At 41.2% G+C, this 17,101-nt stretch overlaps 1 protein-coding gene and 1 pseudogene across 2 annotated transcripts in view; both read left to right on the forward strand.

The window, feature by feature from the left end:
* Window positions 1-3,997: 3,997 nt before the first annotated feature.
* The window catches only part of KIFBP (kinesin family binding protein), a 41,709-nt gene continuing 28,605 nt past the window's right edge, over window positions 3,998-17,101 (forward strand). Inside the window, exons 1-2 of the mRNA XM_032423799.1 lie at window positions 3,998-4,495; window positions 13,079-13,177. Of these exons, the coding sequence (XP_032279690.1) occupies window positions 4,070-4,495; window positions 13,079-13,177 (525 nt within the window). The 5' untranslated portion in view covers window positions 3,998-4,069. The remainder of the gene's footprint in view (window positions 4,496-13,078; window positions 13,178-17,101) is intronic.
* On the forward strand, window positions 9,696-10,520 carry LOC116644303 (annotated as a pseudogene). Its single transcript, XR_004301725.1, has one exon. The product of XR_004301725.1 is annotated as an RNA guanine-N7 methyltransferase activating subunit-like (transcript).

The following is a 17,101-nucleotide window of genomic DNA, read 5'->3' on the forward strand; positions in this document are numbered from 1 at the left end:
GAGCCAGATGCGGGACTTGATCCCAGGACCCTGGGATCATGACCCGAGCCAAAGGCAGCCGCTTAACCGACTGAGCCACCCAGGTGCCCCTATTTATTTATTTTAGAGATAGAGAGCAGGGTGAGGGGCAGAGAGAGAATCCTCAAGCAGACTCCCTGCTGAGTGAGGAGCTGGACTCGTGGCTTGATCTAATGACCCTGAGATCATGACCTGAGCTGAAATCAAGAGTCGGATGCTTAACCGACTGAGCCATCCAGGCTCCCCTCTTTCCCTTTATTTATGTACAAATTTTCAAAATTACAATTGGTTCCCTAGCTCCCTCCAAAGGTGGCCAGTGAGTATTTCATTGTTAGTGTTGATTCATGATAATATGGTGGATTTTTACATATTTGATATGATTTAATCGATGGCAGTTATTTTATTGATGTTCAAATTATCCAATTTTTGGCCAGCAAGAGCCTCTTTCTAGCTTGGTACCTTCTCAGTCCTTTTGACCTGACCCTCCTAGTGTTTGGTAGTTTCCTTGATTTCTGGTGGGACAAGATACCTGGGCGCATCCTGCCCCAGAACCAGAATGACTATTCAAGGAATCATGTTTCCTTATAATGGGAAATGCTGGGGCACCTAGGTGACTCAGTTAAGCTTTGGACTCTTGATTTTAGCTCAGGTCAGGATCTCAGGGTCTTGAGATCAAGCCCCGCCTCCAGCTCCGAGCTCAGTGAAGTCACTTGTCCCTCTCCCTCTGCTCCTCCCCACCGTGCTCTCTCTCTCTCTCTCTCTTTCTTACTTTCCAAATTTTAATCTACAATCATTAATTTAAAAAAAAAAAAAAAAAGGAAATGCTGTTTAGGGCCCTAAATCGGGAAACCAAGACTTATGTTATATTTTATATTATTATTTTTTTATCTGACTCATTAAATAGCTTAAGTTTGTTCTCAATTGTTGTCACTGTTGCTATTATACAAGTGATCTTGGGGCTCCTGGGTGTTGCAGTCGGTTGAGCGTCTGACTCTTGGTTTCGGCTCAGGTCGTGATCTTGGGGTCATAAGATCCAGCCCTGGGTCAGTCTTCAGGCTCGAAGCTCAGCGCCAATCGGCTTGAGATATCTATCTCCCTCTCCCTCTGCCCTTCCCCACTGTGCATGTGTGTGTGTGTGTGTGTGTGTGCACTCTCTCTCTGTCTCTCAAATAAAATAAATCTTTAAAAGTGATCTTTTCCTTCACTGTATCTTTTCCCCAATGAAAAGTTGTTGATTTTTATTTGTGAGTGGCCTACTTAACTGAACTTTTTTACTTTCTGTGTTCACTTGTTTTACTTTGCTTTTTCAGGAAGACAATATAATAATTTCCCCATCTTCTTCCCAACCATTATACCTCTTATTTTGTTCTTTTGTCTAGTTGCATTTTCTGACGATTTCAGATCAATGTTATATACTGAAGATGATACAGTCACACTGGTCTCGTTAAGGAGTTTTCCATTAAGTGGGCTTTCTGACGTAAAAGACAAAGGAATTCGTGCTTTTTGTTGTTGTTTTCTTTCTTTCTTTTTGTGTTTTCTGAGGTGGGGAGGGGCAGAGGGAGAGGGAGAGGGAGGGAGACTCTCAAGCAGACTCCACGCCCAGCACAGAGCCCTAGACAGGCCTCTGTCTCAAGACCCTGAGATCATGACCTGAGCCAAAATCAAGAGTTGGACGCTTATTTGACTGAGCCACCCAGGCGCCCCAGAATTAGTGCTTTTAGTGTAGAGCTTTTACTGCAATGAAGGTAACTGGTAGACATTAGCAGTGCTTGGGCCAGGCAAGTTAACTCCCTTTCACTGCAGATGCCTTCCACTTTTCTGTCTCTCCGTTGTCACCTTCCATGAGACAGAGCTCAGCTCACTGCCCCATGGCGATCTGTGCTCTACCACCCACTGCACACCTTTCACAGGGACTGCTTTATAACATTTCACAGGGCTCTAAGAATGCTCAGCCCTCAAAATACCGATATACAAAGAAGGCCAAGAAAGGAATATACTCCCCATATAGGAGCCAGAGTTCTATCGCAGATTTCCTAGTCTCATGTCTTTGTGTTTTTTAGTACGTCTGTGTAAGGATTTTCCAAAAATCCTCATTTTAGTTTTCATCTAAGTGTTCTTCCAGTTAGATATGTAGAGGTCAGCACCATGTGTCATGGAGGTTTATTTTTTGAGCTCCTGCTACGACAGCATAACATACTGATTGAAAGTGTGGGTCCTAGAGCAAAACTGCCTACTTCTATGTATGACCTTTGGTAAATTATTAATCTCTATGGACCTCAATTCTTAACGTGCAGAACGGGAATAATAATAGTTGCTCACAGAGTTCTGAGGATTAGATGATCTTTTTTAATTCCAGCTAGTCAACATACAGTGCAATATTAGTTTCGAGGATTAGATGATTTTAATAGATAGAATGTTATCTGGCCCATAGTAAGTAGTTAGCTACCACTATTAACAGTGCCACTTGCTTTCCTATTCGTGATCAGCCAGGTACTGAGCACCTACTATGATTATTACGGTAGTTTCCTCACCAGTCTCCCTGCTTTTTTTCAGTCTCCCCACTTCTTCTCTGTCCCCCTCCTTCAGTTGTTTTCAGAATAATCCTATAAATCAGATTTTGTCACTCCTTCAAAACCATCCAATGGCTCCCATCTCACTCAGAATAGCCAAAGTCCCTATGGTGGCCTTAGGAACCCTACATGATTGGGCCCACATTGCTTCTCTGACTTCATCACCTACTGCCCTTTCCGTTCTCTACCCCAGGCTCTTAAGAGGCCTCCCTGTTCCTTGAACACACCAGGCACACTCCTGTGTCAAAGCCTTTATATTTGCTCTTCCTCTGTCTGGGATATACTTCCCCTGATGTCTTCATGGCTCACTCTCTCAGAGGAAGAGAATGAGTTCCAGTTTCAACATACTGATATACAGTGGAACATTCAGGTGTGGTGGTTCCAGTTGGGAGATGGATATTACAGTCTGGAACTCCAGAGAATCATCGGGCCTGGAGACCCAAGTTTTGTAATAGAAGCCATGGAAATGCGTAAGATCTCCCTGGGACAAAGTTTAGGAAGGAGTCCTGAGGAACACTAACATTTAAAGGATAGATATTTAATTTCACTTCTTCCTTAGGATAATTCTGTAGAGATAAGTAATAGTATCACTTATGTTTTACCATGAAAAACCTGAAGCTTAGAAAAGTTAACTTATCAATTAGAAGCAGAGCTGAGAATCAAATATGTCTATGAGCTTCTAAAATCAGTGCTCCTTTGTGTATCCCCAAGCGCACAGAGCTAGCTAGCGCCTAATAGTTAACACATCCGCCCGGCCCCTTGCCCCCACATTTGACTTGCATTTGACTTCATAACTTACGAAGGTATGGAATGGAAAAAGCCACGCCTGAAGTGGCTTATCACAGGTCTGGGACTTCTGTGTTACTTTGGGAAGTTGTACACATACCTACAACCTACTTCAGTGTTGAAGTGAAAACATTTGTCGATCACTGAGTGCTTTTTACGTAGTGAAAGTTAACTTTCACTCCAGAAGCTATATATTAATAATAAATGAATCCTTGTTACATCTTCATCCAGTCATGGGCTAGGTTATATATTAATATCAAAAGTTTTCTGTCATTCAGTTTATACCAACTAACGAGAGTAGTTAGGTATGTTTCTAATGTGTTCTAATATCAAAAGTTTTCTGTCATTCAGCTTATACCAACTAACGAGAGTAGTTACGTATGTTTCCAATGTGTTCTGTTAAAGGTAGAACTTCTACGGGTCACGCGATAGAATTCATCACCGCAGAGGGTGGGGCTGGAAGTGGGACCACCCTCATTGAGAGCTTCGTTTCCGTGACAACGGTTGCTGTGGTGCCCACTACGCCTTTCCATTGGTTACAGCCGAGCACATTGCGGGTCCTTTGGCGGACCTCATTGGTTACGGTTCCGCAGTGTTGGGATCTGTCCGGGGCCGTAAGTGAAGTGTCGCAAAACAGAAAGAAGGCGGGAGTCCCGATTGCAAACATTGAGGGCGCCCAGGCGGTAGAGGCCGCTATGGCGAATCCTCCGTGGGCCGAGATTCGTGAGAAATTCCAGGCCGCGCTGGCTCTGTCGCGGGTGGAATTGCATAAAAACCCCGAGAAAGAACCCTATAAGTCCAAGTACGGCGCCCGAGCACTGCTGGAAGAGGTCAAGGCGCTGTTGGGCCCCGCGCCTGAGGACGAGGATGAGCGGCCTCAGGCGGAGGACGGCTTGGGCGCGGGGGACCACGCCCTGGGGCCGCCGGCCGAAGTGGTGGAGGCCGAGGGGCCCATCGCCCAGGGAGCAGTGAGGCTGGCGGTGATCGAGTTCCACCTCGGTGTGAACCACATCGACACCGAGGAGCTGTCGGCGGGGGAGGAGCATCTGGTGAAATGCCTGAGGCTGCTGCGCAAGTACCGGCTGTCGCAGGACTGCGTCTCCCTCTACATCCAGGCGCAGGTGAGAGCGAGCCCGGCCCACTGTCGTCGGCCAGAGGCGAGGGGTGGAGAGGGTCCCCACTCTCGCCAAGGCTAAAGGCAGATGTTATCAGGCACAATTTGACCCCGTGTTTTTGAAGCTTTGGAATGAACAGCTTGCAAATTCCACCGACATCACTTGCTGCTTCGCTTAGTCGTGGTCAACGCATTGGTTTCCTGAGACCCTACTACCTCATAAATGCCTTTTCCAGCTCTTCTCCACCAGTCCAAATCCTGTTCATTCTATTCAGAAAGAAATCCATAGTAATTTAAATCTTAAGGTCTCGAGGAAATTACAGAGGATGACCCGAGTGCATGCTTAATTTAAAACAAATTGTTTAAAAATCTTCAGTTTCTGTTTTTGCCATATATATATATATATATATATATATATATATATATATTCGTTTGCTCCCCAGGGAATTCTTTAGATTTTTTTTTTTTTTTTAGATTTTATTCATTTATCTGACAGAGAGAGACACAGCGAGAGAGGGAACACAAGCAGGGGGAGTAGAAGAGGGAGAAGCAGGCTTCCCGCGGAGCAGGGAGCCCGATGCGGGGCCCGATCCCATGATCCTGGGATCATGACCTGAGCTGAAGGCAGACGCTTAACGACTGAGCCACCCAGGCGCCCCTCCCCAGGGAATTCTTGCCCATTCTTCAAAACCCATCTCAAAACAGACTTCATACTTCTAGTGACTTTCTTTGGATCATTTTGTTCCGACTTGTATCTTTGAATTCTTGTAATACTTATCGTTTCCCATTTATATGGTCCTTGGTTTATTTATTTTTTATTTTTTTATTTTTTTAGATTTTATTTATTTATTTGACAGAGAGAGACACAGTGAGAGGGGGAACACAAGCAGGGGGAGTGGGAGAAGCAGGCTTCCCGCAGAGCAGGGAGCCCGATGTGGGGCTCCATCCCAGGACCCTGGAATCATGACCTGAGCCAAAGGCAGACGCTTAACAACTGAGCCACCCAGGTGCCCCATGGTCCTTGGTTTATTAAGAAATAAATCTGACATTCTCTTTGGGAACATAACACTTCAAAATACAAATTTGTATGAACTCCTTTTATGTGCCAGGAACTTGGAGTAACCTCACAAACCCTTACATCCAGTAGTTCCAGTTCTTAATATATGTGATCCAGGGAACATTTACCAAAATTGATCATATGGCCTCAAAGAAAAACCTCAGAATTAAAAAGGAAATTGTACAGGTCATTTTCTTTTAACATGACCCAATAAAATTAAAAGCTACACAATAACAGGAGCTATGTCTCTTTTTGCACACTATTTATAACCTCAGTGCCTCCTCCATAGTAGGCCATTCTCAATATATGTCCAGTGGATGAATGATCTAATGAAATTCATAAGATGTTGAACTCAGACAAAACCTCAGTTACTCGAAATTTTCTTTAATCATATGGTTGCCTAAAATCTTAATAAGCATTGAACAATTTCAACATCTTAAGAATAGAATTAGAAACCACCCTAAATGTAATATGGAATGTCCAGTATTTACTGTATTTTGATTTTAATATGCACATTGTTTCATATCTTAATATGTCTAAAATCAGGATGCATCTTATAGCTGTGTCATAATTTACTTGGCAGTGTTTTCTTGTTGATAAAATAATTGTGTCTTACAGATGGGACATCTTACATTCAGTGAAATACAGTATTTCAAATAGCCAGCCTTTTCTGAAGGGTGAATTATTTTAGGTATTCGTACTAAAATCAGGAAGAAAACCTTGATTAGAAGTTCTGGCCATTGCAGGGGCACCTGCGTGGCTCAGTCAGTTATGCATCTGACTTGATTTTGGCTCAGGCCATGATTTCAGGGTTGTGGGATTGAGCCCTGCATAGGGCTTCATGCTCCAGGTGGAGTCTGCTTGAGATTCTCTCTCTCCCTCTCCCCCTCCCCCCATTCTCTGTCTCTCAAATGAATGGAAAAGGGGTGCCTGGGTGGCTCAGTCCATTAAGCGTCTGTCTTCAGCTCAGGTCATGATCTCCAGGTCCTGGGATCAAGCCCCGCATCTGGCTCCTTGCTCAGCAGGGAGTCTGCTTCTCTCTCTCTCTCTCTTTCTCTCTCTCCCTCTGCCCCTCCCCACTGCTCATTCTGTCTCTTAAATAAATAAATAAAATATTAAAAAAAAATAAAATGAGTAGATAAATCTTTAAAAAAAAAGTTCTGGCCATTGCAATAATATAGAAAGCAAATAAGAGTTATTAATTTTGGGGAAAAAAATAATTTCTAAAAGTAACTATTTGCATATGTGATCCTTGTATACCTAAAAACTAAAGTCATCAGCTGAAAAACTATTAGAACTGTGATCAATTCAATAAAGTGGGAGGATATAAATAAATATATAATATTAATAGTATTCCTGTACATAAGCAATACTGGTTAAAAATACTATTTTTAGAAATTGCATTCATAACAGCAATATTAGAGGTAATAGAACTGATAATCCTAAATGGAAAAATATAACAGTTTCCTGGGTGGCAAGAATTAAACATAACAGTCATATATATATATTTTTTAAGATTTTTTTTTTTTTTAAGATTTTTTTTATTTATTTATTTGACAGAGAGAATGAGATAGAGAGAGAGCATGAGAGGGGGGAGGGTCAGAGGGAGAGGCAGACTCCCTGCTGAGCAGGGAGCCCGATGCGGGACTCGATCCTGGGACTCCAGGATCATGACCTGAGCCGAAGGCAGTCGCTTAACCAACTGAGCCACCCAGGTGCCCCTATTTTTTAAGATTTTATTTATTTATTTGACAGAGAGAGAGAGAACAAGCAGAGGGAGTAGCTGAGGGAGAGGGAGATGCAGGCTCCCCAGATCTGGGTCTGGATCCTAGAACCCTGGGATCATGACCTGAGCGGAAAGCAGACGCTTAACCGACTGAGCCACCCAGGCACCCACATAACAGTCATATTCTGATATTCATTTGTAGGTTTAATGCAGTTTCTGCTGAAATCATAATAGTTTTTCTTAGAGCTTGACAAAATGAGTATGTGTATATGAAGGAATAAAGAAAAGTGAACATAAGAAAAAGAAAAATGCACTAAAACTAGCTTACCAGGTACTAAAACTATACAGAAATAATAATTTAATTAGATTAGATTAAATGGTAATTTAATTTAATTAGCTAGTACCCAGTTTACCAGATACCAAAACTATACGGCAATAGTAATTTGTCTGTTTGTGCTAGTGTGTTTCTAACTCTACTGTTTGGTTGATCTTTTTTTCCAGTGGCATTACCACACTAGAATTTTATTACATTTAATATTTGCTATATAGGATGGGAGATTTTGTTTTAAAGATTTTATTGATTTGTTTATTTTAGAGAGAGAGCATGCAAGCAGGGGAGGAGCAGAGTGGGAGGGAGAGGAAGGGAGAAAGAATCTCAAGCAGACTCAGCGCCAAGTGTAGAGGACACCGGGCTCCATCTCACAACCCTGAGATCATGACTGCAGCCGAAACCAAGAGTCTGAAGGTTAATCAACTGAGCCACCCAGGTGTCCCAGTGATGAGAGAGTTGATCTCACTAATACTAAAGCAAACTAAAAAAAAATAGAAAAATTGGATCAGATTGGTAGAGATTATTAAAGATATTGCTTATACTTGTTACTGGAGAGACTATGAGGAAACAGATAATATCTATTAGCATTATCGTTAGTGGAAATACAAATTCATAGAACTTTCTGAAGATCAGTAGGTATCAGAATTCTGGAGTCAAGATTTTGACTTTAAAATTCCATATCAGGGGCGCCTGGGTGGCTCAGTCCGTTAAGCATCTGCCTTTGGCTCAGGTCATGGTCCCAGGGTCCTGGGATCAAGCCCCACATCGGGCTCCCTGCTCAGCAGGAAGCCTGCTTCTCCCTCTCCCACTCCCCCTGCTTGTGTTCCCTCTCTCGCTGTGTATCTCTCTGTCAAATAAATAAATAAAATCTTAAAAAAAAATAAAATAAAATTCCATATCAATATCCTAAAATAATATTGGGACAGGTATGCAAAGGTATGTCAGCATGGATGTTCATCACAGCTTTGTCAATTAAAAAAAACAATGAAATATCAGCCAGTAGCTATATGGTTAAATAAATATGGATACATCCATACAGAAGAACAGTGTGCAGCCACTAAAAAATAATGATACATATTTGTTAATCAAAAATATCAATATTGGGGCGCCTGGGTGGCTCAGTTGTTAAGCGTCTGCCCTCGGCTCAGGTCATGATCCCAGAGTCCTGGGATCAAGCCCCGCATCGGGCTCCCTGCTCTGCCGGGAGCCTGCTTCTCCCTCACCGTCTGCTTGCCTCTCTGCCTACTTGTGCTCTCCCTCTCTCTCTCTTTGTCAAATAAATAAATAAAATCTTTAAAAAAAAATTAAAAAATATCAATATTAAGAGGGAGGGGGAAGACTATAAGGCATGTTGGGAATTAGGTAGAATGATTCTATTTTGTAAAAGACTGTGTGTGTGTGTGTGTGTGTGTGTGTGTGTGTGTGTGTAGGAAAAAGTTTGAAAGTAACAGCTCATGGGAATTTATGATATTCTGACTGCTTTGTCTCAACCTGGTGTTTCCTTCCTGGGAAACTATAGAAATAGAAAACCTGGATCCACATTAGATTATCAAAAGAGACTATCCCCTTCTATCTTCACTGGGTTCTGGAGGCCTTAAGAATGATTTTTCTCCTTGGGGCACCTGGGTGACTCAGTCAGTTAAGCATCCGACTCTTGATTTCAGCTCAGGTCATGATCTCAGGGTCATGAGATCGGGCTCTGTGCTGGGTGTGGAGCCTGCTTAAGATTCTCTCTCTCGCACTGCCCCCTATCCACCCCCCGCACCTCGGGCATGATCTCTCTCTAAAAACAAAACAAAAAAAAGAATAATTTTTCTCCAGTTTTCCTTCCAGTTTTTGCTATCAGCAATATACACTTGCATTATCATCTTTTTTTTTTAATTAAAAAGTATATTTTTTAAGTAGGCTCACACCCAGTGTGGGGCTTGCACTCCTGATCTCGAGATCAAGAGTTGCATGCTCTACCCACTGAGCCAGCCAGGTGCCCGTCATCTTCAGTGAAATTTAACTACTTCACCTAAGTAAAATTTCCTAACAAATTAGTAGATTATTCTCTCCACTCCCAGGATATAAATGTATAAAGAGTAGCTTTTGTGTGTGTTTATAGCTTTACTGAGGTATAACTGGCATACGATAAACAGTATATCTAAAGTACATAAGTCCCTTACCTTGGAGAGCTGAAGTAGTGGGAGATCCTTTGCCCACGGTGTGGGCCGGAGATCGAAACAACATAAACATTAAACATTGCAGCTGCCTGAGACTGCTGGGAATTTCAGGATGACAGAAACTTCTGAAGCTGTTCCCAAATTTGAAGAGATGTTTGCCAGTAGATTCACAGAAGATGACAAAGAGTACCAGGAATACCTGAAATGCCCTCCTGAGTTCCCTCCAATCGTTGAAGAATGGAATAGCAGAGCTGGTGGGAACCAGAGAAATAGAGGCAATCAGTTGCAAGATAACAGACAGTTTAGAGGTAGGGATAGTAGACGGGGGTGGCCAAGGGACAGTCGATCCAATCAGTGGCATGGATGATCCTGGGGTAACAGTTACCCGCAGCACAGACAAGAACCTTACTACCCCCACTAAAATGGAACTATGGTTACAACCAACGGCCTCCCTGTGGTTACTACTGATGGAAACGTCAGCAGCTTTTAGTAAAACCGTTTTCTCTGTTAACATGACAAAAGTTTGTGTGTATCTTCTGTTGGTCATAGTTTTACATCTGATTTCAGAGAGTGGATTATTAACTTTTTGGAACTTGTGACTTTTAAAAAAAATGAGATCTTACTAGAGATGTGATTGTTCAGTATGCCCCTAAAAAGGTTGTGGATTATGTTGCCTGACTTCTACCTCAGATTCTTCTTTGTTTCCTGACTTAATAGCGCTTTGAATTTGGTGTCTGTTTTCTTTCTTTGACCTCCAGGAGTTCTGTCTTTGTTTTACACAGAAATAAAAATTCTAAAGTAGAAAAAAATAAAGTACATAATTTGATGAATTTTGACATATGTATATACCCATGAAACAATCTCTGCAATCAAGGTATTGACCGTATCCATTGACCATATCCATCTACAGGCTTCCTGTGCTCTGTAATCCCTCTCTCCCTCCTTTATTCTCTCTCTCCCTTCGCCTTGGCTCCTCCTCTGCATTTTCTAGAATTTCATAATGGAATCATGCAGTGTTTCTCTTATTTTGGTCTGACTTCTTTCAGCATCGTCATTTCATTGCTGCATCTGAGATATTCATGTTTTTTTTCTTTTTTAGTCTGTTAATATGGTGAATGACCTTGATTGATTTTCCAGTGTTAAACCAAACTTTCCTTCCTGTGGTAAAAATACACTTGAAGTTTTTACCAAGTAAAACTTGGGTGAAATATTACCCTTTCTATATATTTTTGAACTCCATTTGCTAAAATTTTAATATTTTTTCATATCTGTGTTCATGAAGGATATCAGGCTGTGGTTTTCTTGTTATGTCTTTGGTTTAGTATGAGATGGAAAGCGTTCTTTCCTCTACTGGACAGAGTTGTGCAGAGTTGGTATTATTTCTTACGTGTTTGGTAGAATTCACCAGTAGTGCCTTTTTAGCTGTTTTTATTTTTATTTTTATTTATTTTTTGACAGAGAGAGAGAGACAGCAAGAGAGGGAACACAAGCAGGGGGAGTGGGCGAGGGAGAAGCAGGCCTCCCACGGAGCTGGGAGCCTGATGCGGGGCTCCATCCCAGGACCCTGGGATCCTGACCTGAGCCGAAGGCAGATGCTTAACAACTGAGCCACCCCGGTGCCCCTATTTTTTATTTTTTTAAAGATTTATTTATTGGGGCACCTGGGTGGCTCAGTTGGTTAAACATCTGCCTTCGGCTCAGTTCGTGATCCCAGGGTCCTGGGATCAAGCCCCACGTTGGGCGCCCTGCTCAATGGGGAGCCTGCTTCTCCCTCTCCCTCTGCCTTTCCCCTCCACTTGTGCTCTCTCTCAAATAAATTTAAAAAACCTAAAAAAAAAAAAAGATTTATTTATTATAGAGAGAGAATCTCAAGCAGACTCTGTGCTGTGTGCGGAGCCTGATGCGGAGCTCGATCTCATGACCCTGAGATCATGACCTTAGCTGAAACCAAGAGTCAGATGCTTAACTGTCTGAGCCACCCAGGTGCCTCTAGCTGTTTTTATTTTATATTTAATTTTTTTCCTACCTAGTTTGGTATCCTGAGGGCAAGAACATGATGATGCTCTGTGAATGATATAGTAGTTTCTGGTGTATTTTAGGATTTATATTATATTTAAACATAATTTATGTAAAATGTCAATAGTAGTTATTTTTGTGGAGTGAACATTTAAAAAAACCACTAACATTATGTGTCAATTATATCTCAATAAAAAGAATTGCAAAACTAAAAAACAAAACATTACACTATTAATTTTTAAAAATCAAATCAGTTCTAGATCTTTTGCATGGTCTTTACCTTCAAGATCGCAATAGGTTATGGCTCAAAAGAAAAACCTTAGTTTTTCTTAGATACACTCTGGAGTTCTCTACTTGGTTTAAGATTTATCGCACACGGGAACCATTGCTTTCTGTGGCACAGCCTGCCCTGGAGCTTGCAGGTTAAATATATCACCATCCCATCAAAACAGAGCACATGTGGCCGACCAGTTCCTGGTACTAGGGAAATCTCTAGACTCTGTAGGCTAGATACGGTGTACTGGGGTTGGGCTGATTGGTGTCCTGGCTAAATGGAGTTTCTCAGGGACTCCTGTCAGGAAAAATAAGTTGAACTAGAGAGTGGGACAAGGTGATTTGTGCATCCATTTCTATGATCAGGAAATGAATATTAAGGGAGATTATATTCTTTGAGTCTGGGTGGGCAGAGTAATCAGTAAGTTAGTAGTGGGCAAGAGCCCCTTCGGGTTTCCCCAGGGTCCTGCAAAGGACCCTCCTAAATAAAAAGAAAACAACTGTCCCATCTCAATACATTATCCCTGTGACCTACAGTCCCTCCTGAGGACTGATCACTTCACTTAAAAAAATGATAGAATAGAAACATTATGTGAAGCCAGAAGACCAGAGGTCTGTGTTCCAGAGGAATGATCAAGTCACCTGTAAACTGTAGGGTTTCTGCGTGTGCCCCCCGCCTTTTTTTTGTGCCATGAGCCCCTTTTGCAGTCTAGTAAAGCCTGTATTTCATAAACAGAATAATTATTTTAAATGTATAACATAAAATGTAAAGGGTTACAAAAGAAACCAATAACATAGAAGTTTATTGAAATGTTTTCTTAAGAAATTTATTTATTTAAGGGGATGCACAGGGAGAGGGAATCTCAAGCAGACTCCCTGCTGGGCCTGGACCCTGAGATCGTGACCTCAGCTGAAATCAGGAGACATGCTCAACCAACTGAGCCAGCCAGGCACCCCTGAAAGTTACTTTAATTGGAAGATTTATATTGTCATTATTTATTTCTCTTTTCTTTATTTTCCAGAATAACCTGGGTATCCTGTGGTCTGAAAGAGAAGAAATTGAAACTGCACAGGCTTACCTAGAATCATCAGAAGCACTGTATAACCAGTATATGAAAGAGGTATGTTGGATGTCAGATAAATTTTAAATTTTTATTGAAATGAGTCAAGATGTGGGGGCCCTGGGTGGCTCAGTTGGTTAAACGTCTGCCTTGGGCTCAGGTCATAATCCTAGGGTCCTGGGATCGAGCCCTACATCAGGCTCCCCGCTCAGTGGGGAGTCTGCTTTTCCCTCTCCCTCTGCTGTGCTCTCTCTCTCTGTAAAATAAATAAATAAAATGTTTAAAAAAAAAAAAAAAGGAAAGAAAAACTAGTCAAGATTTGAAGGCTCTTCTTCCTCATTTACATTATTAGTACATGACTCTTCAGTATACCCAGGGATCTCTCTATAGAGCTATCTAGGTGATTACCTAATAGGGTTTATATATATATAATGTATTATTTGTTTTAGGGGCATAGGTCTGTGATTACACAATACAGTCTTACACAATACACAGTGCTGACTACAACACAAACCCTCCCCAATGTCCATCACCCAGCCACCCCATCCCTCCCATCCCCCTCCACTCAAGCAGCCCTCAGTTTGTTTCCTGAGATTAAAAGTTTACTCTTATGGTTTGTCTCCCTCTCTGGTTTCGTCTTGTTTCATTTTTTCCTCTCTTCCCCTGTGATCCTCTGCCTTGTTTCTCAAATTCCACATATCAGTGAGATCATATGATAATTGTCTTTCTCTGATTGACTTATTTCGCTTAGCATAATACCCTCTAGTTCGATCCAGGTCATTGCAAATGGCAAGATTTCATTTTTTTGATGGCTGCATAATAATCCGTCGTGTGTGTGTGTGTGTATATATATATATATATATATCACAGATGATATGATACTTTATATATATATATATATATATATCACAGATGATATGATACTTTCTCTATTTCTTTGTGATACATATATATATATATCACATCTTTATCCATTCATCTGTCGATGGACATCTGGGCTCTTTCCATAGTTTGGCTTTTGTAGACATTGCTGCTATAAACATTGGGGTGCATGTGCCTCTTTGGATCACTACATTTGTATCTTTGGGGTAAATACCCAGTATTGCAGTTGCTGGGTCAGAGGGTAGCTCGATTTTCAACTTTTTGAGGAACCTCCATACTGTTTTCCAGAGTGGTTGCACCAGCTTGCATTCCCACCAACAGTGTAGGAGGGTTCCCCTTTCTCCGCATCCCCACCAACATTTGTCGTTTCCTGACTTATTAATTTTAGCCATTCTGACTGGTGTGAGTTGGTATCCCACTGAGGTTTTGATTTGGATTTCCCTGATGCCGAGTGATGTTGAGCACTTTTTCATGTGTCTGTTGGCCATTTGGATGTCTTCTTTGGAAAAATGTCTGTTCATGTCTTCTGCCCATTTCTTGATTGGCTTCTTTGTTCTTTGGGTGTTGAGTTTGGTAAGTTCTTTATAGATTTTGGATACTAGCCCTGTATCTGCTAAGTTATTTGCAAATATCTTCTCCCATTCTGTCAGTTGTCTTTTGGTTTTGTTGACTGTTTCCTTTGCTGTGCAAAAGCTTTTTATGTTGATGAAGTCCCAGTAGTTCATTTTTGCCCTTGCTTCCCTTGCCTTTAGCGATGTGTCTAGGAGGAAGTGGCTGTGGCTGAGGTTGAAGAGGTTGCTGACTGTTTTCTCCTCAAGGATTTTGATGGATTCCTGTCTCACATTTACATCTTTCATCCATTTTGTATCTGTTTTTGTGTATGGTGTAAGGAAATGGTCCAGTTTCATTCTTCTGCATGTGGCTGTCCAATTTTCCCAACACCATTTGTTGAAGAGATTGTCTTTTTTCCATTGGACATTCTTTCCTGCTTTGTGGATTATTAGTTGACCATAGAGTTGAGAGTCACATTTCTGGGCTCTCTCTTCTGTTCCATTGATCTATGTGTCTGTTTTTGTGCCAGTACCATACTGTTTAGATGATTACAGCTTTGTAATAAAGCTTGAAGTCTGGAATTGTGATGCCACCAGCTTTGCTTTCCTTTTTCAGCATTCCACTGTGTATTTGGAGTCTTTTTTGGTTCCATACAAATTTTAGGATTATTTTTTCCATTTCTGTGAAAAAAGTTGATGGTGTTTTGATAGGGATTGCATTAAATGTGTAGATTGCTCTAGGTAGCATTGACATTTTCACAATATTTGTTCTTCCAATCCATGAGCATGGAATGTTTCTCTATTTCTTTGTGTCTTCCTCAATTTCTTTCATGAGTATTCTATAGTATTCTGAGCACAGGTTCTTTGTCTCTTTGGTTAGATTTATTCCTAGGTATCTTATGGTTTTGGGTGCAGTTATAAATGGGATTGACTCCTTAATTTCTCTTTCTTCTGTTTTGTTGTTGGTGTATAGAAATGCAACTGATTTCTGTGCATTGATTTTATATCCTGCCACTTTACGAATTCCTGTATGAGTTCTAGCAGTTTTGGGGTGGAGTCTTTTGGGTTTTCCACATAAAGTATCATATCATCTGCAAAGAGTGAGAGTTTGATTTCTTCTTTGCCGATTCGGAGGCCTTTTATTTCTTTTCGTTGTCTGATTGCTGTGGCTAGGACTTCTAGTACTATGTTGAATAGCAGTGGTGATAGTGGAAATCCCTGCCGCATTCCTGACCTTAGTGGGAAAGCTCTCAGTTTTTCCCCATTGAGGATGATATTCACTGTGGGTTTTTCATAGATGGCTTTTATGATCTTGAGGTATGTACCCTCTATCCCTATACTCTGAAGAGTTCTGATCAAGAAAGGATGCTGTACTTTGTCAAATGCTTTTTCTGCATCTATTGAGAGGATCGTATGGTTCTTGTTCTTTCTTTTATTAATGTATTGTATCACATTGATTGATATTTCAGATGTTGAACCAACCTTGCAGCCCAGGAATAAATCCCACTTGGTCATGGTGAATAATCCTTTTAATGTACTGTTGGATCTATTGGCTAGTATTTTGGTGAGAATTTTTGCATCCATGTTCATCAGGGATATTGGTCTGTAATTCTCCTTTTTGATGGGGTCTTTGTCTGGTTTTGGGATCAAGGTAATGCTGGCCTCATAAAATGAGTTTGGAAGTTTTCCTTCCATTTCGATTTTTTGGAACAGTTTCAGAAGAATAGGTATTAATTCTTCTTTAAATGTTTGGTAGAATTCCCCTGGGAAGCCATCTGGCCCTGGGCTCTCGTTTGTTGGGAGAGTTTTGATGACTGCTTCAATTTCCTTAGTGGTTATAGGTCTGGTCAGGTTTTCTTTCTGGCTCAGTTTTGGTAGTTTATACGTCTCTAGGAATGCATCCATTTCTTCCAGATTGTCTAATTTGTTGGCATATATAGTTGCTCATATTATGTTCTTATAATTGTTTGTATTACTTTGGTGTTGGTTGGGATCTCTCCTTTCATCATGATTTTTTTAATTTGGGTCCTTTCTGTTTTCTTTTTGATAAGTCTGGCCAGGGGTTTATCAATCTTATTAATTCAGGCTTTATTTTATTTGCTGTTCTTTCTCCAGCTCCTTTAGGTGTAGGGTTAGGTTGTGTATTTGAGACCTTTCTTGTTTCTTGAGAAAGGCTTGTATTGCTATATACTTAGCTCTTAGAACTGCCTTTGTTGCATCCCAAAGATTTTGAACAGTTGTGTTTTCATTTTCATTTGTTTCCATGAATTTTTTTAATTCTTCTTTAATTTCCTGGTTGACCCATTCATTCTTTAGTAGGATGCTCTTTTTCTTTTTTTTTTTTCCACAGAACTACATGAGAGTTTCATTAGACTCTAACTAAAGGGGCGTCTGCCTTTAGCTCGGGTCGTGATCCCAGGGTCCTGGGATTGAGCCCCTCATCGGGCTCCCTGCTCGGCGGGGGGCCTGCTTCTCCCTCTCCCACTCCCCCTGCTTGTGTTCCCTCTCTAGCTGTCTCTCTCTCTGTCAAATAAATAAATAAAATCTTAAA

This window comes from Phoca vitulina, unplaced genomic scaffold (assembly GCF_004348235.1).
Source record: "Phoca vitulina isolate PV1807 unplaced genomic scaffold, GSC_HSeal_1.0 scaffold29, whole genome shotgun sequence".
Taxonomy (NCBI): Eukaryota; Metazoa; Chordata; class Mammalia; order Carnivora; family Phocidae; genus Phoca; species Phoca vitulina.